At 48.3% G+C, this 21,892-nt stretch overlaps 1 protein-coding gene across 1 annotated transcript in view; it reads right to left on the minus strand.

Annotated features, from left to right (window-relative positions):
* The window catches only part of SNRNP200 (small nuclear ribonucleoprotein U5 subunit 200), a 468,968-nt gene that overhangs the window by 76,255 nt on the left and 370,821 nt on the right, over window positions 1–21,892 (minus strand). Inside the window, exons 33-35 of the mRNA XM_085634342.1 lie at window positions 21,436–21,614; window positions 2,541–2,692; window positions 1,425–1,533 (exon numbers count right to left, since the gene is read on the minus strand). Of these exons, the coding sequence (XP_085490468.1) occupies window positions 1,425–1,533; window positions 2,541–2,692; window positions 21,436–21,614 (440 nt within the window). The remainder of the gene's footprint in view (window positions 1–1,424; window positions 1,534–2,540; window positions 2,693–21,435; window positions 21,615–21,892) is intronic.

Below are 21,892 nucleotides of genomic sequence, written 5' to 3' on the forward strand. Positions count from 1 at the left end.
GTAAGTTTCCATTTTTCAGGCAGTTTGACATGAATATTTCCAGTATCTGGGCTAATAACCAGTTTCTTCTGTTTCAGATCTGAAGGTGGAATTTCGGACAGAGGCTTTTGGGAGGGGGGGGGGGGGGGGGGGGGGGGGGGAGTCATTTTATCCTTACTTGTCGTTTTCGGTGTCGAATGTTTCAGCTCCGAACTCTTCGGTACCGAAGATTTAGTCTTCGACAAAGATGGAACGTGTAACAGGAGATGCCTGGATTTCGGCGCCGAGGATTTCGGTTCAGCGCCGGTATGATGCCGACTTGTGCCAGAAGGCTTCTCTTTGTGTTACGGTGCAAGCCGCGGGCGGGGTGCTCGAAACTTTTTCTTGGTGCCGACCTTGGCCCGCAGGCAGAGGTTAGGACCAGAGCCTTGTTTGTCCTAGGTTGTTGGGGAAAGGGGGTTTCTGTACTGACCCAGTGTAACTTGCTCCTCTTCTTCCAATGTCGGGGTCGGCTTTGGACACGGAGATGTGTTCTTCTTCCTCGGCTCCTTGAGCTTGTGTTTCTTCTCCGTCAGAATCTTCGCCCAAGAAGTCCGGTACGGAGCTGCCTTGGTGTTGCATCTCGTGACGTCGAGCCAGAGGGTCACGAAGCATTTTCTTTGAACAAAACGATCGGGACAGAGCTTGAATGAAGTCCGTTTCAGCGACTGCTAGCGAGCCCGGGGCGGGTAGGTCCAACGGCCCTGCACGAGTTTTCTGATCGAAGATCTTTGAGTCGAAACGATACGCGGAGAATTGGAAACGCGACCGAGATACAATACCGTCGAGGGTAGTGGATTGCACGTCCAAGGGAACCCGAGAAACAGCACCGAACCAGAGCGCAGCAACTCACATCCGAACCCGATGGCGGAAAAAAACAAATCTAAGAATGGAGCCCATGCGCACTATCGCCGAAAGGAGGAGTCACCTACCTCGTGACTGGAAAAAACTTTTTCAATCAAAAACAAAGTGCAAACATCCGGACCCAACACTAGATGGCGGGCTATGCAAGGCATGTGATCTACAGCTCACATGCTTCGAACAACATGTTATCTACTAAACTAATCTAGGAAGAAACTTCGGGGCAAGTAAACACAAATGCATAACAATTAAAGAAGTAAAAATGTAATGCACTGAAAGCAAAATAACGAGAAGAGGGAGAGGATGAAGGGTGATTGTGGGAGGGATGGCATGATGTTCAGTAGTGAAACACCATGAAAATGGATCCAAACCACCTCTTTCCAAACACAGAGTGGTAGTCGCTCAAGTAGTTTCCTTCGCAAGCCACTTCTTTTTCTGCCCAGTCTTCGCATCAGACACCAAGGAGTACTGCCCACAATTTAGTCTGGCCACACATGTTAAATTAGCATAATGGCTTACAGATGTTTTGAAAATGTTCTACTCACGCATGGATTTTTCCATTGTAGTATTGTGTGTCCATGATTATCACCAAATGAGCAGCTACATTTATACCCCAGCATAGACTCCGTGAGGCCACAACCACCTGCACAGCACCTGTAGAAGGAGGAAGACAGTGATGAAGCACACAAGATACCCATTAAGCATTAGAGTTGGTAGAAGAAACTAACACAGATAGCACAGGTAACTCAAGAAGCGTGCAAGTCAAACAGAAAAAAGCGCAACAGAGGAGACAATCTAGCACAGAAGCTCGTGCAGGAAGTCGTAAGTAGGCACATGAGTGGAAGCAAAAGGAAAGCATGAGGGGAGGAAAGAATGTACAGTGAGAGTGTGAGTTATTAAGTATGTGTTCTGAGGATGAATTAGAATTTAAATGAATCACATCTTTAGGGCCCTGAAGTAAGAATTGACTAAACTTTCTCTTAAAACATAACAAAAACAACCCAATACAAAAAGATTCAGTCTTTGACGGGACACTCGTAGGGGAGAGCACGGACTACCGTCACGTTACAGATACGTGTACAGTGCCCTTATCAAGGTGGTACTGGAAGATTTAACAGGATTGTTTACTCAACAAAAATACAACGGTTTCACAGTTTGCCGAGAGACGGCTACTGGTCTACATGAACCCCGGTTTTATTATTGGATTGCACTCGCACTTCTACTTATGCCCTGACGAAGTTCATTCTGAACGAAACGCGTTGGCTGAGGCTTTGTTTCAACAACTAATTTAAAATAAAGACTTTTTGTATACCAACTACTGACCACTTGGTATAATATACTTACAAACAATTTGGTGGTGCACCACCCCAAACCCCTTTTGAATACAAAAAGATTCAGTCTGTTTTTCTCTGCTCCGTGCCCTATTAACGTTTACCCAACTTTTCCTCAAGTTCACAGCCTTTATTTTGGCTCATGCTCTACTTCACGCAGGCAGACCATTGCGTTTCTCCAGTCTGCAACTCTGCTATAACCATCCACACTCCCTTTGCCTTCCCTTTGTGGGTCAGAGGCAGCCCTCTGACCTACGAGAGGAAGCTAACCCTCTGACTTTCTACCAACTCAGTTACTCCACCCCATCTCATAACCACCACACGCCTCACCAGAGTTGAAGAGCTGCTCCACAATGCGGCGCTCCAGAGAGCTAAGACCCTCATGCAGGTAACCCACTCCGTTCAGCAGAGTTTCTTTTAGGGTGTTGTCATTTAACTTCTCTAGGTACGGAGCCAGATCACTCTCTGTGCAGCGCAGGAACCTGAAGTGGTAGAAGCAAAGGAAGAGATAGTACTATTAATAATCTTCTACAACATTTTAATCCCACCACACCAGACAAATGGACAGACTTATTCAATGCCTAGTTTTTCGTCCGACCACAATCCTATAGAAGCAGGTGACTATACAGGTACATATAAATAACTTTCTACCACTTAGTCCCTCAGCTCTGGATGGTAAAGTCAGAGCAAAGGAACACCTTTTGATCCACTCTAAAACCCCTCTATCCAATTTCAAAACTCCATTCCCACCATTCACCACATACTTTCCTTGTCAGATGGGAGGGACAAATACCTAAATATCCTTTATACACCCACCTTACTTTTACCCCAACAAACTAATAATACGACATATATGCACACCATGCGACCTTATTAACTACTGCACTAACACATGCATGAGGAATCAGCAGAAAGATACAGAAGCCAAGAGAAATACAATAACAGAAAGTAAATAATTTTTTCTTCTGATAGATACATTTGGATGCAGATTCCTAATCCTATGAGAAAGTTCATAGTCAATAAGCTTTATTCGGTAATAGTGAAAAAACCATAAAAGCATACAACAAATACACAGTCAGATAAAAACTATACAAATGAATAAAATCATTAATAATTCATATCACTGTACCCAGCTACAGTCAATCCCTCACTCAAAGTCTTGATCTAACGGCATCTTTTAAGAAACTAAGAACATTAAAAACAATGTCCATAGAAAGCATTTGTAAAAAGAGGAGAGCTGACCTTGTTTGAATTCTCGTGCTTTAAAAAGAGGAACAAAAAAAGCCTTTCTTGGAATCTCATAAAATTTACAAAATAGTATAAAATGCATGGTATCCTACTGAGACACCTTGTCGCAGCAACAGGGTTCCAGGGAGGATGAATCACACAAATCCAGAGGAAATGCAAGCAGCTCGGGTAACAAATTTAGCCTGAATCTGATGAGCAAAAATCAAGCATGCTTAGAGGCGACAGTAACCAGGTAGGGATCTATACATAAATTAATTTTCAATAACACATATCCTCGCCCTGACGTTTTCTGGAGGGCTAAAAACTCTCTTAACCGAGTTCTGTGTCTCAAACATTTGTCATTAAACCAGCCTCAATCTGCCTTTACAATCTTGTCAGGACTGGTAAACATAACCCCCCCAGCTCTTGATATACTTTAGCCACACGATATGCAGATCAAAATGAATAGATACCGTCCTGCAGTATAACTCTGTACTGCAGCTCCTTTTGTCCAAATATCAGTTCAACATAAAAGGGGGTGAAGACCTATAATGCCAGTGAGATAGCTTACTCCCAATTCGAGGAGTCTCAAAAATATACTTTCAGCCACCTGCAGGGAGTTATGCGTTCTGTAGCCCCAGATGGCACTCCCGTAGCAAGCCTTGCAAACACTCTTGGCACAACAGACTTGTAGCAGGGCGCTGATCAGTCTCCTACCCAGTCTACGGGCAAACTTCCAGATAGCTGCGTTGGTCCTAGCAAGGTCCTACTGCTTGACAGATAATAAGGGGTTCCACAGTAGATAGGCATCAAGCAAGTCACCCAAATAGGGAAAGACTTTCACTCTCGTGAGTGTCTGTGTATCTATCTTAAAGGTTCGGGACTTTGTATTTCTCAGACCAACTACCATTACATCACAATTATAATATAACAAGGATACTGGTGCTAAGGTCCAATACTATAATAAAACCCACAAATAGGTTGATAAGGGCCTGCAAGCCCCTGGCTGTTTCTCCCATAAGCACAGCGTTCTCAGCAAACCACGGGAAAGGCAGAGGTCGACTTTTTATTTGTGGACAATCAATTATTCCTTCCACCAGGATGTGTTCAAGTTTATTAATATATAGGGTGAATAAAAAGGATGCCATGATACACCCCAGCATCTTATTAAAACTTTCCGTGCATTGGGAATAAAAAGGTGTATCTGACCGAGGCAGTCATATGGGCATGAAGTTCTCTCATAAAGTAGACTACATCCTGGTTTACCCCCATGTCCGAAATGATTCTCCAAAGTTTTTCATGATTGACCCAGTCGTAGGCCGCAGTTAGGTCCATGAAGGCTAACTGGACAGATTCCTTCCACATCACCGTGTATTTGTTGAGGATTAGACATAGATTCAAACACTGGTCAATGGTTGATCTTCCAGGTCAAAAAACTATAATGGAAAGCAGAAAGCCTGTTATGATCCCGGGACCAGGTTGTTAAACTATCCAGCAAAAAAAAATAGAACTTTGACTCAGAATCAAGTAGCGAGATGGATCTGTAGGACGACAGGCTATACACGTCCTTTTTTTTAAATCTTGGGAAGATAACTGCGGTAGCCCATGATGGAGGTGGGCCTTCCTTCACAGAGCAGGTTAGAACCTTGGCTAGTTCGGGGGCCCAAGTATCAGTATCACTCAGGTATAGTTCTGGGAGAATCCCATTGGGTCCTGGCACCTTGTGTTTAGATAGGCCCAAAATTCCCTTCTTTACTTCAGCCTCGGTGAAAACTAACTTTAATACCCCTTACAGAGGCTGTGCTTTCTCACGGTTGGCTGGATCTAACCCCCCATTATATACCCCCTTAAAGTGAGAAACCCAATGTGAGAAAGTGCCCTCTTTCTGCATGGTTGCCCCCACTTTTTGCTGAACTGCTGATGTGCTTTGACTGAGTGTGCCCTGGGCTCCTGCTAAACAGCTACCAGGGCCTATGTTCTTTCCCTAAATATGCATTGAAACCCAAACCCAATTGGCATCTCTGGCCACAGGTCAGCCCCTGGTAAATGGTACCACAGGTACCCAGGGCGCTTTGACCAGGGAAGGCCTCCAAGGGCTGCAGCACTTATTGTGCCACCCTTAGAGGTACTGTACCTTTACACTCATACACTGCCTTTGCAGGCTGCGTGTTTTGGTGCAGAACAAAGTGAAGAGTCGACATGGCACACATCCCTGTTTGCCATGCCTACAACCCACTGCCCTGGCATAGATCAGTCACCCCTCCCTGGCATAGATCAGTTACCCCTCTAGCTGGGTGCCCTATACCAGTGGTGAGGGTACAGGTGCATGAGCCCTGTAACCCTACAGTGTTGAAGTCCATTCTTAGACATTGTAAGTGTGGTGCTGCCATTAAGAGTATATGGGGCTGGGAGTTTGTCATTAAGAACTCCACAGCACCCTAATGGCTACACTAAAAACTGAGAAGTTTGGTATCAAACTTCTTAGCACATTAAACCCACACTAATGTCAGTGTGGGATTTAATAGAAAATGCACACAGAGGGTATCTTAGAGATGCCCTCTGAAAAACGACCTACCACTAGTGTCTAGGCTGAGTGGCTGCTTTCAGCTGCCCCCACCAGACATGTTTCTGGACCCCTGGGTCGAGAGACTGCTGCTCTTGGGGGCCTGAACCAATGCACATCCTGGGACGAGGTGCCTAGCCTCCTCCCTCAGGATGGGCTCGATCCACGAAGGGGAAGATACAAAGGCTTGTTGCCTTTGTGAACTTCCCCAGGCCACTTACTGCTTTCAGCAACTGGTCCCCACTGGTTCTGACACCCACTTTGGGCAGAACAACCGGCGGGGAGGCAAGGTGAAGCACAACTCTCAGTCCCCGCCATCTTGCAGATGGGGGAACCCAGCCAACTAGGGTGAGGCTTATGCCCCCCTACCACTGGAGGGTGGAATAATAGGGGGTGTACCCACCCCAGGAAAGGGACCCATTGGTCCCAACCTTTTACCTACCTGCAACGCCCCTAAATTTAGTATTTAGGGGCACCCCTGAACCTTGCTTCCTCAGACAAGAAACCAGAAGAAAAACAGAAGCAAGACAGAACAGCTGTGCCGAAGCTAACAAGAGGAGGACACCTACTGACTTGGCGCCAGCCCTACCCGCCTGTCCCCATCTCAAACCTGCAGAAGCAAAACCCTGGTGTGTGCTACAGCTAGCAGCCTCAAGACTCAGAGGACCTGCCCTGCCTTCAAAAGAAAAGACTGTCTCCCGTGAACACCGGATTTGTTCACAAACAGACTCCGGCAGAATCCACTAGTGTGCAGCACTCTGCACCCAACGCCCACGGTCCGAGTTAGAGTGGCCCAACACCAAGAGGAGGTCTCCCCGGCAATCCTGACCCGAGATCCGGTGACCCCTGACCTGCCTCCAGCCGATGCCTGCAGCCTCAAACAGGAAGATTCCTCACCCCCCCAACCGCGACCAGGAGCTGGTAAGAAGATCCTACCCTAAAAGGCACCCCTGCACTCGACGCCCCACGGCCTTGGGTGGCCGAACCGATGGTGCCTAACCAACCCCCAGCATTCCAACGTACCTCTCCAAGTGGTGGTTGCACCCAGAAGACCATCGTCCCAGAGCCTGCAGTGTGTTTGCAAACCGGAGACACCCCATTGAAAGCTACAGCACTCTGCATCCGGACCCCCCAGTACTGCTAAGGGTGCACCTTTTGTGCTGGCTTGAACTCTCATTTGCCCGGAGCTTAAATCTAGGAGCTTTGCTCCCACAACTCATTGTCCTGCCCGTAAGCAGCCACCAACCGGAGGCCCCCTGTCCCCCATTGGATAACATAGGGTCATGGCACTCTGCACCCGGCCGCCCTAGTGCAGCTGAGGGTTTAACAAGAGCCTGGGGGACCCCTGAGTCTAACCCCAGAATACCAACTCCCACCACCGAATATGTACCTTTGAACCGATAACTCTATTTTCCTCCATAGGATAACATTGGCTGTTTTTCAGTGAACAGTTTTTAAGTGTGGAGTTGGAAAATCTAAGAAACCCTTTAAAACTGTAACTAAATAACAAAAACGCTTTTACTTAACTGTTTACAGGAAATGTTCCAGTGCAGTATCCAAGTATACTGCACTGTGTAAGAAAAGTAATCTGTAAAGTAATCTATTTGACATTCCATTAAAAAGCCATTACAAAGTATATGTACAGTATATCAAAAGCATTGCATTACTAGTAGCTCTACTGTAATCAAATTAAAGTGCATATACAATTGTGTGAGAAAGTGGCTCTGTATATACTGTTTCCAAATAGGTACAGGGTGTACAGTCCCCAGAGGTGTGGCAGAGGCTAAAGTTAGATATAACCTTACTCTCTAAAGTGGTAGCTTGGTCGAGCAGTAAGGCAGTATCAGAGGACAGTGTAAAGCATTTGTTGTACACACTCAGCCAGCAAATGGTCTCACACACTCGATAACTGAACTCTAGGCCAATGGTTTATATATAAAAAAAATATGCTTGTTTTATTTTAGAACCAACAATAGGTATTAAAATATACTTTCTCAGAATGAGATGCTTTATATAAATACTTTTGCAATATGCAATTGTCTTTTGTAGGAAGTTACAAGTGGTTGCAATAGGCAACACAATTTTAATCATGCATTGAGTTCAATGGAAGTTTCAAGTTATTTGCCACAGATTACTTTTAAGGATTACTTTTGGAATTCCAGGACTGGATCCTAGATTCAGTCCTGGGTCAGTACTTGGAATCAAGTGATAAAAGTCAACTTAATTACTGTGATGATTTTTAGACAATATTTTGCTATTTTAAAAGTTGACACTTAGAAAATATTTCAAAGAAAACAGTCAATGATTCCCTATGGAAGAAAATTCAAGTTGCAGGTATAGTATGTTCTCGTTACTTTTGTAATCCAGTACTGGGTGCCTAGACTCAGTACTGGGACCTTTATCCAAAACAGGTAAGTAATTACGTTTTCAGAAATTATACGATTTTTAAAGAATATTTAAAGTTTGCAGAAATTGACACTTAGAAGAAATTTCGCAGAAAAACAGTCAATGATTTCCTATGGGAGAAACGAATAGTTTCTTACCTGTCGGTGTAGTTTTGCAGCTTGAAGATCTTTCTGGATTCACTATGCTGTGCATTATTCCGCGATCTGGTGGTTGGGTCCGGATTCGTAGTCTTTCCTTTTGTTTTTTTTTGGGTTTTTTTCGTAGCCCAGGTGGGCATCGACGTCCCACCATTTGGTGCACCTCTCGTGACGTCGTCGTGCTTCCTGCGGAACTCCCACCTTTGGGGCGCCATCTTCGGGTTCTTTTTTCCTCTCGTTTTTTTTATTTTTTTATTTTTTTTAACCCTAGGCGAATGATTAAATTATATGTCTACTTTTCTGTAGTATTTCATTCCTTCTGTACTTCTCTGTTTTTCCCCCTCTTCCTCCAGCCTCATCTTCCTGGCGGAGGTGGGTGGGTTCGCTAGTGAATCCAGAAAGATCTTCAAGCTGCAAAACTACACCGACAGGTAAGAAACTATTCGTTTTGCAGCGTGAATCTTTCTGGATTCACTATGCTGTGCATAGACTTTGTAGCGGTTTGTTATCTTTGTGGCGGTTGGGTGCTAGATGAGTGTTGGCTGTTGAAAATGTGTTGAAGCACCTTCTGTCCTACTTGTGCTTCCTTTTTCATCTGTATGTCCACGCAGTAGTGCTTGGTGAACGTGTGCACTGAAGCCCATGTTGCCACCAGGCATATGTCCTGAATGGGCGTATTTGCCAGAAAGGCAATGGTTGCCCCTTTCTTCCTTGTGGAGTGAGCTTGAGGCCCCTCCGTTAGCTCCTGTCCTGCCTGTTTGTGGCAAAACTGTATAGTTAGTGCAATCCATCTAGCAATGGTGCCCTTTGTCACTGGTCTCCCCATGAAACTTGATGCAGAGGACACAAAGAGCTGCTGAGTTTTTCTGTGCTCCTTGGTCCTCTCAATGTAGTGCATCACCGCTCTCCTAGCGTCTAGAGCCTTTTCTGCGTTTGAAGTTGGGTTGCGAAAGAAACTCGGTATCTGAATACTCTGGTTCATATGGAACGCCGACACGACTTTAGGCATGAAGTGTGGGTCCGTTCTCAGGACAACCCTGTCCTTGTGTATCTGTATGTAGGGCTCTTGTAGCGTTAGTGCTTGCAGTTCGCTCACCCTGCGTAGCGAGGTTATGGCTACCAGAAATGCCGTTTTCATAGTCAACATTTGCATTGATGCCTTGTGTATGGGTTCAAATGGTGCCTTCATAAGCTCCGTCAGGACCACGGCAACCTTTTAGGTGGCGCGATTCGTTTCGCTCCTTCCATGAATCTCTATACTACCTGCGACGTAAAGAAACTTCCACCCTTCTCCCCTCTTGTGTAGGCTACTATCGCCGCTAGGTGTACCCTTAGGGAGGTGGAGCATAGGTTACTTTTCAGAAGGTGCGTGAGGTATCTCAGCACTGTTGAGTCCTTTGTCATTTTATTCTGCAGGCCATTCTTTCCACACCATACTGTAAATCTTTTCCATTTCGCACTATAGCATTTGCGCGTAGTTGGTCTCCTTGCCTCTCGCAGCACTCGCAGAGTACTTGGAGGCAATCTAAGGTCCGCAAACTCTAACTCTTCAGGAGCCATGCCGCCAGGCTGAGGCTCTCTGGTTCTGGATGTAGATCCTCTCCGTTCTGCATGGAGAGCAGGTCCTTTCTTCTTGTGAATCTGTGGGGATTCCCCTGAGCCATTTCTAGAATTTGGGAGAACCAAGTCTGCCTTGCCCACTGTGGTGCCACCAGGATCAGTGTCATGTTGCTGGTTCTGCATTTCTCGAGCACCCTGTGTAACAGTGGTATCGGCGGAAAAGCGTAGGCAAATGTCCTTGACCAGCTTATCCATAGGGCATTCCCTTGGGATTGCTGATCTGGTTGCCTGGACGCGAAGCTTTGGCATTTTGCATTCTGGCGTGTTGCAAACAGGTCTATTGTGGGAGTTCCCCATTTCTGGAAAAGCTTCTGCGTTTCGTGCCCATTGAGCTCCCACTCATGTGAAGCCGAGGTCTGCCTGCTTAGCCAGTCTGCCTCCACATTGTCCTTCCCTGGTAGGTGAATCGCTAGCAGGTCTATCTTGAGAGGTATGGCCCATCTCCAAATCTCCTGTGCCAGAGTGGAAAGGGGGAACAACTGTGTCCCACCCTGTTTGTTGATATAAAACATGGTTGTGGTGTTGCCCATTTGAATCAACACTCTCTGGTTGTACAGGTGCTTCTGGAATGCCTTCAGGGCTAGCAGGACAGTCTTCAATTCCAGGTAATTGATATGTCTGACCGCATCTGCCGGAGCCCACAGACCCCTCACTCTGAGTTGGTCCATGTGTGCTCCCCATCCCCTTTGAGATGCGTCCGTGGTGATGGTCACAGTTGGGCTTGGTGGTGCCAGGCTTTTCCCTGTAGTTATGTTGTCCCTGTTCCACCAAGTTATCTCTTCCTGCACTGCGTGCGTCACAACCACTAGATCTTCCCAACTTCCGCTTGCCTGTGACCATTGCTGTTGTAGCCATTCTTGAAATGGTCTCATGTGAAGCCGTACATTTGGGACCAGGTGGATACATGACGCCATCATCCCCATGATCTTGCTCACTGTTCTCACTGTCAGAACTCGCCCCTTCTGGTAGAGGCTCGTCTCCTTCAGTAGGGCTTCTGCTCTCCTGTCGCTGGGCACGACCGTTCTGTTTATGGTGTTGATTTTTGCTCCCAGGAAAATCTTCACCTGTTCTGGCTTCATTGATGACTTCCCCCAGTGTATGGAGAACCCCAGGTTCGTCAGTGTCTTTGTCACCTGTGCTGCGTGTTTCTCGCACTTTTCGTGGGTGTTTGCTTTGATCAGCCAGTCGTCTAGGTAAGGGTACACATGAATCCCCTTCCTTCGTAGGTATGCTGCGACTGCCGACAGGCATTTCGTGAATACCCTTGGTGCTGATTTTAGCCCGAAGGCCAGGGTCGTGAATTGGTAATGATCCTGGTTGATGCTGAATCTTAAAAGTCTTTTGTGCCTTCTGTTTATTGGGATGTGCAGGTAGGCATCCTTGAGGTCCACGGTGGACATGAAGTCTCCGTCCCTTATTTGGGGCAGCACCTCCTGTAGTGATGTCATTTTGAACTTTTGTGTTCTGATGTATTTGTTTAGGTATCGCAGATCCAGAATGGGTCTGAGATTTCTGTCTACTTTTGGTACCACGAAGTAGTTTGAGTAGACCCCTTTGTTCCTTTCCTTGTAAGGCACTGGCTCGATGGCTCTCTTTTCGAGCAGCTTCAGTGTTTCCTCTCTGAGTTGAGCAAGCTCCTGACCGGAGCGTTGCCTTCGTTTTCGTTTTCTGTTTGGAGGCGTCCCCTCCAAGTCCACGCAGTAACCGTGTTGTATGACGTTCAGTATCCACTTGTCCGTGGTTATACGTTGCCATTCCTGTAGGAAGAGGCCCAGTCTTCCGCCAACGGGTGTTGGATGCTCGTAGGCGATTGGGTCTCTTCCCCCCCCTCGTTTTTGCATTGCGCCTCACCCCTGGGGGTATGTTGGGGGTGGGTGTCCCCATGCGTGCCGAGTCACTTAGATGAGGGTTGGTCACCCCCTCGTCTCCTTTGGCCACGTTCGTTTCCCCTCCCGCGAAAGGACTGGCCCCTTGGCTGGTACTGCCAGTTTTGTTTTTGCTGACCTTGCTGGCCGTGACCTTCACCCTGCTGTCCTTGCTGGAACGTCTGGTGCGACGCTCCCTGCGGGTTACCCCCTCTACCGTAGGGTCTCCTAGTTGGAGTGCCTCGTCTCATCCCCCTGAACTGTAGGGCCCCCATGGACCTTGCCGTCTCGTTCTCTTTCTTCAGCTGGGTGAGCTTTTCATCCACTGTCGCCCCGAATAGTGTTTCCCCGTTGAAAGGGGTGTTTAATATGTTGCTCTGCACCTCCTGTTTGAATCCAGAGATTCTCAGCCAGGCCTGTCTTCGTTTGGTGATCCCTATGGCCATTAATCTGCTTGAAGTTTCCGCCCCGTCCAATGCAGTCTTAATGCATGAATTGGCTATGTTTTAACCTTCTTCCACAAGGTGGGATGCTCTTTGGCGGTACTCTTCAGGGAGGTGTTTGACTAATTCCCCCATCTCGTCCCAGTGCTGGTACTGGTGTCGATTGAGAAGCGCATTGGAGTTCGCCATGCGCCAGTGCATTGCAGCGTTCCTTTCGACCTTCCTCCCAGTGAGGTCCATTCTCCTGCTTTCCTTATCGGGGGGTGGCCCCGAGGTCGCTGGCACGTTGGCCCTCCATGTCGGAGATGCTTTCGGCGTCAACCGCGGCTCTTTTCGACGGAGCTTGCGTCGACGCTGGCTTGTCTTTCGGCATCGAACGCCCCGTTTCGTGGGCTGTTCTCGACGAACTCTGCCTTTCGGCGTCCTTCGGCACCAGGGAGTCCTTCTCGCAGGATCCGCTCGGCCTTTTGTCCATGGATCCACCCTTGGTCGTCGAAATTTTCGGCGCCGGTGCTCCTTTTGAGGACTTTGACTCAGATTTTCGCGAGTCTGTCTCGGGTTTTCGAGGCCCTTTCGGGGGTTTTGAACTCGACGATTCTCTTACCTCATCAGGCGTTTTCGTATCGGTCTCTGCGACCGTGAAGACGTCGGGTCCTTCGGCGATGTTGTCCTCATCGTCGGTGGAGAGACCCAGATCGTAAAGCGACGGGGCCTTACCCTTGCCCTCCATGCTGAAGTTAGCTCTTCTCTGGCGTTCTCTCACCCGGAGCGTCTTCGGCGCGAAAGCTGAACAGGCGTTGCAGTCCTTGCTCGGGTGGTCGATCGGTAGGCAAAGGTTGCAGACCGGATGCTGGTCCTTCTGCGCGAACTTGTGGTGGCAGTTAGGGCAGAATTTGAACGGTGTCTTGTCCATTGCGCTCAGAGCCTCTGATTGCGCATCTTCGAAGGGCGTCGAAGAAAATTCCTGGGAATTCTTCCTTCTTCGCGTCCCGGATGTAAGTTATTCCTCTCTGTAATCTCAGTTGTTCTTTCTCGACGAAACTCGCGTTTTCTCCTTCTTCCTTCGATTGAAATCCTGGAGCTTCTCGATGACGATCCAGACCCAACGAGGGAAAAAATAATCTGAAGATGGCGCCCCAAAGGTGGGACTTCCGCAGGAAGCACGACGACGTCACGAGAGGTGCACCAAATGGTGGGACGTCGACGCCCACCTGGGCTACGAAAAAAAACAAAAAAAAACAAAAGGAAAGACTACGAATCCGGACCCAACCACCAGATCGCGGAATAATGCACAGCATAGTGAATCCAGAAAGATTCACGCTACAAAAATTGGGTTACTGGTAAGTACAGTTGTAAGAAGTTTTCAGAGTCAGTGCTGGGCACCAAGATCCAGCACTGGGAGCTCACCTAAGAGCAAGTGAGTATTTTCGTTTTCGTTACTCGGCTGATTTTTGGTGAATATTTTAAGTTTTGAAAAGTCCACACTTAGCAGAAATTTCAGGAAAAGCAAGTCAATGTTACCCTATGGGAAAATTGAGTTATCGGTTTAAAGGCAAGTACTCGACTGGCAGAGTTAAGGTTCTGGACATAGACTCAGGGGTCTCCCAAGGTACAGTTGGTTCACCCTCAGCGGCACAAGCGTGGCCGGATGCAGAGAGAGTTAGGCCCAATGTTATCCTATGAGAGGTAGGGGGGCCTTGGTTGGTGGTTGCTGACTAGCAGGCCACGCGGCTGTGGGAGCTTGGCTCCTGGTCACTTACTCAGGGCAAGTGGGGAAGTAGATAGGTGTAGAGGTTGCACTGCCAGGGCCACTCGGGCGGCTGGGTGCAGGGTGCTTTTGAGCCTTCGGGCGCTCAATTGATTTCAATGGGAAATCTCCGGTTTAGAAAAAGATTGCAAGCTCGGGGACGAAGATTCTTCAGGTGCCACCACCACTTTGAGAGGTAAGTTGGGTAGTTGGAGGATAGGTAGGTACCCCAGGATTGGGCACAGGGGGCCGAGGGGCGCCAGATGCAGGGGTGCCTTTTGGTGTCGGGAAATCTTACCCTCTGTTGATCGCGGTTGGGGGGGCCCCTGGTTCTGAGGCTGCAGGCTTCTTCAGGAGTGTCGAGGGAGGTCCTTGGGTGCCGGACTCGGGGTCACAGTCGCCGTGGGGTCGTCCTCGGGGTCTTTGTCCACTCCGGCACAGGCTAGGCTTGGCGGGTGCAGAGTGTAAAGGGTTCGCGGTTCCAGGCTGCTGCCAGGGATTAGAAGTAGATTTTGAGTAGAGCCTCTACTCATGGGAGTCCCAGGGGTTTAGAGTCAAAAGGTAGCCAGGTCCTCCGGGGTTTGTGAGGTTGCTGGCCACAAGAGATGCCGGGTTGGAGCAGGTTTGAGGGTCGACAGGCCGGTAGGGCTGGGGCCAAAGGAGTTGGTGTCTCCTCTTCTTAGCAGCTGCAGGGCAGGTCTTCTTTCTTCTAGCTCTTCTTTGGATTTCGGAAGCTGGGGAATGAAGGTTCAGGGTGCCCCTAAATACTAGATTTAGGGGCGTTACAGGTAGGTGAAGGGCAGGGACCAATGGGTCCCTGTCCTGGGGTGGGTACACCCCCTATCCTGCCTCTCTCCTGTGGGAGGGGGGCAGTGGCCTAGTCCTGATTGGGCAGGGCGTCCCATCTTCAAGATGGCGAGAGCCCGGAGATGTGCTTCACCTCGCCTCTCCCACCTGAGGGGTGGGGTTGGCAGGCTGGCACATCCCCTGTCCTTATTTGGGGTTTCCGGCCAAGCTTCCCGCCAGAGTGGGGGTTGCAGTGGCCTGGGGTAGCTCACAGATGCCTTTGAAGCATCCCCCTGCCCATCCTGGGGGGAGGAGATTTAGCACCTCACCCAGGATGTGCATTGTTGCAGACCCAGGAGAGCAGGGGCTCTCCTACCCAGGGGTCCAGCAACATGTCTGCTTTGTGGCAGCCTAGGCAGCCTCACAACAGACGTGGATTGTAGGTTAGGTTTCAGGGGGCCTCTCTAAGATGCCCTCGGTGGTGCTTGGTACAATAAATCCCACACTGGCATCAGTGTGGATTTAATGTGCTGAGCAGTTTGATACCAAACTTCTCAGTCTTCAGTGCTGCCATTATGGTGCTGTGAGTTCGTGTTTGACGAGCTCCCAGCACCATGTACTCATAAATGGCAGCACTGCACTTACAGTGCCCAGGAATGGACCTGGGTACTGTAGGGGCACAGGGCTCCTGCCTCTGTGCCCACACCACTGGCATAGGGCACCCAGCTAGAGGGGTGGCTGATGTATGCCAGGGCAGTGTAGGTTGTGGGCATGGCACACAGGGATGTGTGCCATGTCGACTCTCTGTTTTGTCTTGTACCCAGGCACTCAGCCTGCAAGAGCAGTGTGTGTGTGTTAGGGTACAGGGCCTCTAAGGGTGGCACAATGCGTGCTGCAGCCCTTAGAGGCCTTACCTGTTCACAAGGCCCTGGGTACCAATTACCAGGGGCTGACATGTGGCCAGGGTTTGCCAATTTGGGTTTTGGCTGTTAGGCAGTTTTTAGGGAAGGAACACAGGCCCTGGGTACCTGATTGGCAGGAGCCCAGGGCACAACAAGGAAACGTGCATCAGCTATTAGGCAAAAAAAGGGGGGGGGGTTACTGCAACAGAAACCCACTTTCTTACAAAATGCAATTCTAACTGTTTACAAACTGCATTACTAATGCTTGGTTCTAGAAAATAAAATAACTAAAAGAATATTTATACAAAACCAATTGGTCTATGGTTCAGTCTTTGAGTGTGTGTGTACAATAAATGCTTAACACTACCCTCAAATACAGCCTTACTGCTCGACCACAAATAGAGAGTAAGGTGCTACCTACTTTTACCTCTGCCTACCTTTGGGGTTCCACTGAACTCTGTGCACACTATACCTCACTTTAGTATAGTAGATACAGAGTCAGGTCCAACACCCAACTGTCTGCTTCAATGTGATGCACTAGGGCTGGAGCACTGGCCTGGGCAAAACATTTTTCCTTGTTTTTAAGGCAGCCCCGGTTAAGTAAATTATCCCACGCTGCAGCTCTGATCTCTTTTCACGCCTTCTTTACTTCGGTTTTGTAGTTGCATCGACAATGCACCACCACAGAAGCATCCCAAGGGGGAGCCCTAAGGGCCCTTTTCAACTCTCTCAATGGTAATGAGCACCCCTTATCAAACCATTTCGTGCCAGAGAGTGCTCTAGGTCCCATTGGGTGACCAAGGGACTCAAACAGAACTAACAACATGGGGAAAAAAACATGAGTGGATTCCCAAACAATATCTTCTTGGGAGGTAGACTGATTAGTGCTGAATAACAAAGGTAATAATGCAGCACAGCCCTGACAAAGTATCCATTACTGTATGCCTGAGATGTGAGACAACGCTTCGCAAATGTATGCAAGAATGGCCATGTTTTCCACCCCACAGAGATCAACCAAAAGAATGCCTCTGCAGAGAACAGTCAAAGCAGTAGTGTCCTTGGTGGAGACAGCAAGAATGACAACTGGATGATTTTTCTTGGCCAGGGTGCAGCAGACTTGAATAGAAAACGGTAGCCTAATGCAAAATGGTGCTTTTCCATTCTTGGGTTTGGAGGAACCCACACAGAACTAATCATTCATTCTTAGTGGTCTTGTGCAATCGATGTAGTAAGAAACTGCAAGTCAGGCAACCAATCTATTAACCTCCTGCTCCTTCTTGGTGGGATGAAGTTGAGTGAACAAGGATAGACGGGTGATGTGAAAGGCAGAAACCATTTTGGGCAAGTAAGTTGGGCAATGTGCAAAGTTTATCCAGATAGATGAAAAATGAGGAACTGGACACCAACACTACTAGCCAAAGTCACTGCCAATAAGTTAATTTTCAGAGTCCGACATAAAACTGGACAGTGCATCAGCTCAAATCAGGAAGCCAAAAGGAATGTGACCGCAAAATTCAACTCCCATTGCGGGGTAATAAACCAGGTGGAAGTGGGTTTCTGTTGCAGTAACCCCCCCCCCCACTTTTTGCCTGATAACTGATGATCTTTTCCTTGTTGTGCCCTGGGCTCCTGCCAATCAGGGCCTGTGTTCCTTCCCTAAAAACTGCATAACAGCCAAAACCCAATTGGCATCTCTGGTCACATGTCAGCCCCTGGTAAATGGTACCCTAGGTGCCCAGGGCCTTGTGACTAGAGAAGGCCCCTAAGGGCAGCAGCACTTATTGTGCCACCCTTGGAGGCCCTGTACCCTGACACACACACACACACACACTGCCTTTGCAGGCTGACTGTCTGGGTGCAGAACAAAACAAAGAGTCGACATGGCACACATCCCTGTGTGCCATGCCCACAACAAACACTGCCCTGGCATACCTCAGTCACCCCTCTAGCTGGGTGCCCTATGCCAGTGGTGTGGGCACAGGTACATGAGCCCTGTGCCCCTACAGTACCCACGTCCATTCCTGGGCACTGTAAGTGCAGTGCTGCCATTAAGAGTATATTGTGTTGGGAGGTCGTCAACACGAACTCCACAGCACAATGATGGCTACACTGAAGACTCAGAAGTTTGGTATCAAACTTCTCAGCACAGTAAACCCACACTGATGCCAGTGTGGGATTTACTGTAAGATGCACGACTGAGGGCATCTTAGAGATGCCCCCTGAACCTAACCTACAATCCACGTCTTGTCTGAGGGGCTGCCTAGGCTGCCACACAGCAGACATGTTGCAGGACCCCTGGGTAGAGAGGCATCTGCTCCCCTGGGCCTGCAACAATGCACATCCTGGGTGAGGTGCGAAGTCTTCTCACCCAGGATGGGTAGGGGAAGCTTCAAAGGCATTCCACCTTTGTGAGCTTCTCCAGGCCACTTGCTGTACCCAGCAACTGGCCCCTACTGGTTCTTAACCCCCTCTCTGGCAGGAAGACTGTCCGGAAACCCCAAGGAAGGACAGGAGGTGTGCCAGCCTCTGCCAACCCCACCCCTCAGGTTGGGGAGGCGAAGTGAAGCACGTCCCCGGGCTCTCGCCATCTTCAAGATGGGGAGCCCTGCCCAATCAGGACTAGGCCACTGCCCCCCTCCCACAGGAGAGTGGCAGGATAGGAGGTGTACCCACCGCAGGGCAGGGACCCAGTGGTCCCTGCGCTTTACCTACCTGTAACGCCCCTAAATTTAGTATTTAGGGGCACCCTGAACCTTCCTTCCTTAGATTCCAGATTCCGAAACAGCAAAGAAGATCAAGAAGACAGAAGACCTGCCATGCAGCTGCTAAGAAGAAAAAGACACCAACTGCTTTGGCCCCAGCCCTACCGGCCTGTCGAACCTCGAACCTGCTCCTGCTAAATCCCAGCACCTCCTGCGGCCAGCAACCTCACAAACCCCGGAGGACCTGGCTACCTTGTGATTCTGAGCATCTGGGACTCCCACGAGCAGTAGCACTGTTCAAAGCAAGTAACCAACCCCTGGCATCAGCCAGGAACCGCGAACCCTGCACACTCTGCCCCAGCCAAGCCTGGCCCGTGCTAGAGTGGAGAAAGACCCCGAGGACGTCCCCCCGGCGACTGTGACTCCGATTCCGGCACCCAAGGACCCACCTCGATGCTTTGGACGCCGCCTGCAGCCTCAGAACCAGGGACGCCCCCAACCACGATCAACAGAGGGAAAGATTTCCCGACACCAAAAGGCACCCCTGCACCCGGCGCCCTGCGGCCCCCTGTGCCCAACTCCTGGGTACCTACCTATCCTCCAACTACCCAACTTACCTCTCGAAGTGGTGGTCACACCTGAAGAATCTTCGTCCCCGAGCTTGCAGCCTTTGTTCGTCCTCGAGCTTTTCCATTGCAATCCATTGAGCACCCGAAGACTCAAAAGCACTCTGCACCCAGCCGCCCGAGTGGCCCTGGTAGTGCAACTTCTACTCCTACCTACTTCCCCATTTGCCCTAAGCAAGTGACCAGGAGCCCAGCTCCCACAGCCACGTGGCCTGCTAGTCAGCAGCCACCAACCAAGGGCCCCCTGCCTCCCATAGGATAACATTGGGCCTAACTCACTCTGCACCCGGCTGCCCCAGTGCCGCTGAGGGTGTGACAACTGTGCTTACCTGACCCTGGGATACCCCTGAGTCTATGCCCAGAACCTTAACTCTGCCAGGCGAGTACTTACCCAAAAGCCGATAACTCACTTTTCTTCCATAGGGTAACATTGAGTGGTTTCTCTTGAAATTTCTTCTAAGTGTGGAGTTTCTAAACTTTAAAATATTCACCTAAAATCAACCGAGTAACGAAAACGAAAATACTCACCTGCTATTAGTAGAGATCCCAGTGCTGGATCTTGGTGCCCAGCACTGACCCTGAAAAGTACTTACAACCGTAATTACCACTAACTCAATTTTCTTACATAGGAAACCATCGACTGTTTTTCTGTGAAATTTCTTCCGAGTGTCGATTTTGCTAACTTATAAATATTCGTTAAAAATCGTCTGTATAACTTAAACGCAGTTTCTCAACTGCTTACAGGTGGGACACTAGTGCTGGATCCAGGATCCAACACTGACCTAGAAAAAGTAACCATAACCCCACTTACCTGCTAAGTCAATTTCCTCCCATAGGATAACACTGGTAATTTGATTAGAAAAAGTTTCAACTTTTAAAATAGCAAAATATTGCTTAAAAATCACAGCAGTAACTAAAACGTATTTACTCATTTGTTTCCAAGAACTGTCCCAGGACAATCTAGAATCCAGTCCTGGAGTTAGGTAAGTAATCTTGAAAGTAATCAATTGCATATAACTTAAAATTCCCATTGAGCTCAATGTATTATTGTGTTTGAAATTGTGCTGCCTATTGCAACAAACTGTAACTATTACATGCAAAAGTCAATTGCCTATTTCAAAGTATTTAACTAAAGCATCTCATTCTAAGAAAGTATATTTTGATACCTACTGTTGGTTCTAAAATAAAAGAACCATATATTTTTATATACAAACCATTGGCCTAGAGTTCAGTTCTTGAGTGTGTGAGACCATTTGCTGACTGAGTGTGTACAACAAATGCTTTACACTGTCCTCTGATACTGCCTTACTGCTCGACCAAGCTACCACTTTAGAGAGTAGGGTTATATCTAACTTTAGCCTCTGCTAAACGTCTGGGAACAGTGGACTCTGTGCACACTGTACCTATTTGGGAACAGTACATACAGAGCCACTTTGCTACAGTAGGAAAAGTAAAGCAATTTTTTCAGGAAAGTACATTAGCAATGGCTACTTAAACAAAAGCCCGCATGGATAAACTACAGTGATCACATTCCTTGTCAGATTAGGTGCAACAGGGAATTGTCTCCCAAGAAAACTTCCCACATAGGAAGGACAAATACTCTACTTCCTTGAGAAAACTCCTTGATTTCGAAGTTAAAGGTAAAACTGGAATTTCTGATTCCATGGGAGCACACCAAGCGCGCACCTTGCTACATATATTTAGGAGAGCCCAGTTATCTTCTGGGCCCTCTCCATAGATACTTGTTCTAGACATCACATGGAAAGGTTGTTGGCTATGGCAAGGGCATCTTCTTACACCCTCTGAGAAAGGGTTTAAACACAGATGGTAATTGACTTAAGTCACTGCTGAAAGCGGAGTAATTTCACTGGCAAATTACTGAGAAAAGTTCCAGACTTGCATTGAAAAGGGGAAGAAAACATGAACTAACAAAATCATGTCAGTTGATGCCATATTTATTACGATGTTCCAACATCCTGAGCAGGCAGAGTACAGGCTGAGGCTGCATGGTGCTGCTGGAGAGCTAATGCTAGTGAAAAAAGTTTGTAGTTCCAGTCTGGCACTTGGGGAATAGTCCTAAGATGAGGGATCTGCAGGAAGAAGTATCCATCAGAAAAGGCACATTCACACTTACCTCAGCAAGCAGTGTCCTGCATAAACAATGCCATCCCTGTATAACCAGAACCCACCCAGACTCTTACCTTTGTCGTTGCACGTCGGAGGCACAGGTGGTTAGAATGTCTATGGCAGTGAGCCGTGTCTGCTTACGAGATGGAACAAAGACGATGACCGGTTTTCTGGGTGAGTGCTTAGTAATGGCGTGATACACAGGCTTAGCCATGGAAAGCAGCCGGGTCTGGGTGTGGCTGATGTTAAAACCCTGGAAAGATGACAACGGGAGAGCTATTAGACATGGGGAGAAAACAAAGATGGGAGGGAGGAAGAGAGAAGATCAGGTGTTAAGAGATGTACAGGAGTTGGAAAGATGGGTTTAACTGTCCCAATCCAGACTCAATGTACATGTTAATATCTTTAAAAGACACTAAACCCAGTCCATGCTCTGTCTAAGTGTACAGTGCTACGGAAACATTTCCTTGCTACAGCTCACCTAGTCAAGTATTCATTTGTTCAGATCTCTGCACGCAAGTCCTGCATTCC

Source organism: Triturus cristatus, chromosome 11 (genome assembly GCF_964204655.1).
Source record: "Triturus cristatus chromosome 11, aTriCri1.1, whole genome shotgun sequence".
Classification (NCBI taxonomy): Eukaryota; Metazoa; Chordata; class Amphibia; order Caudata; family Salamandridae; genus Triturus; species Triturus cristatus.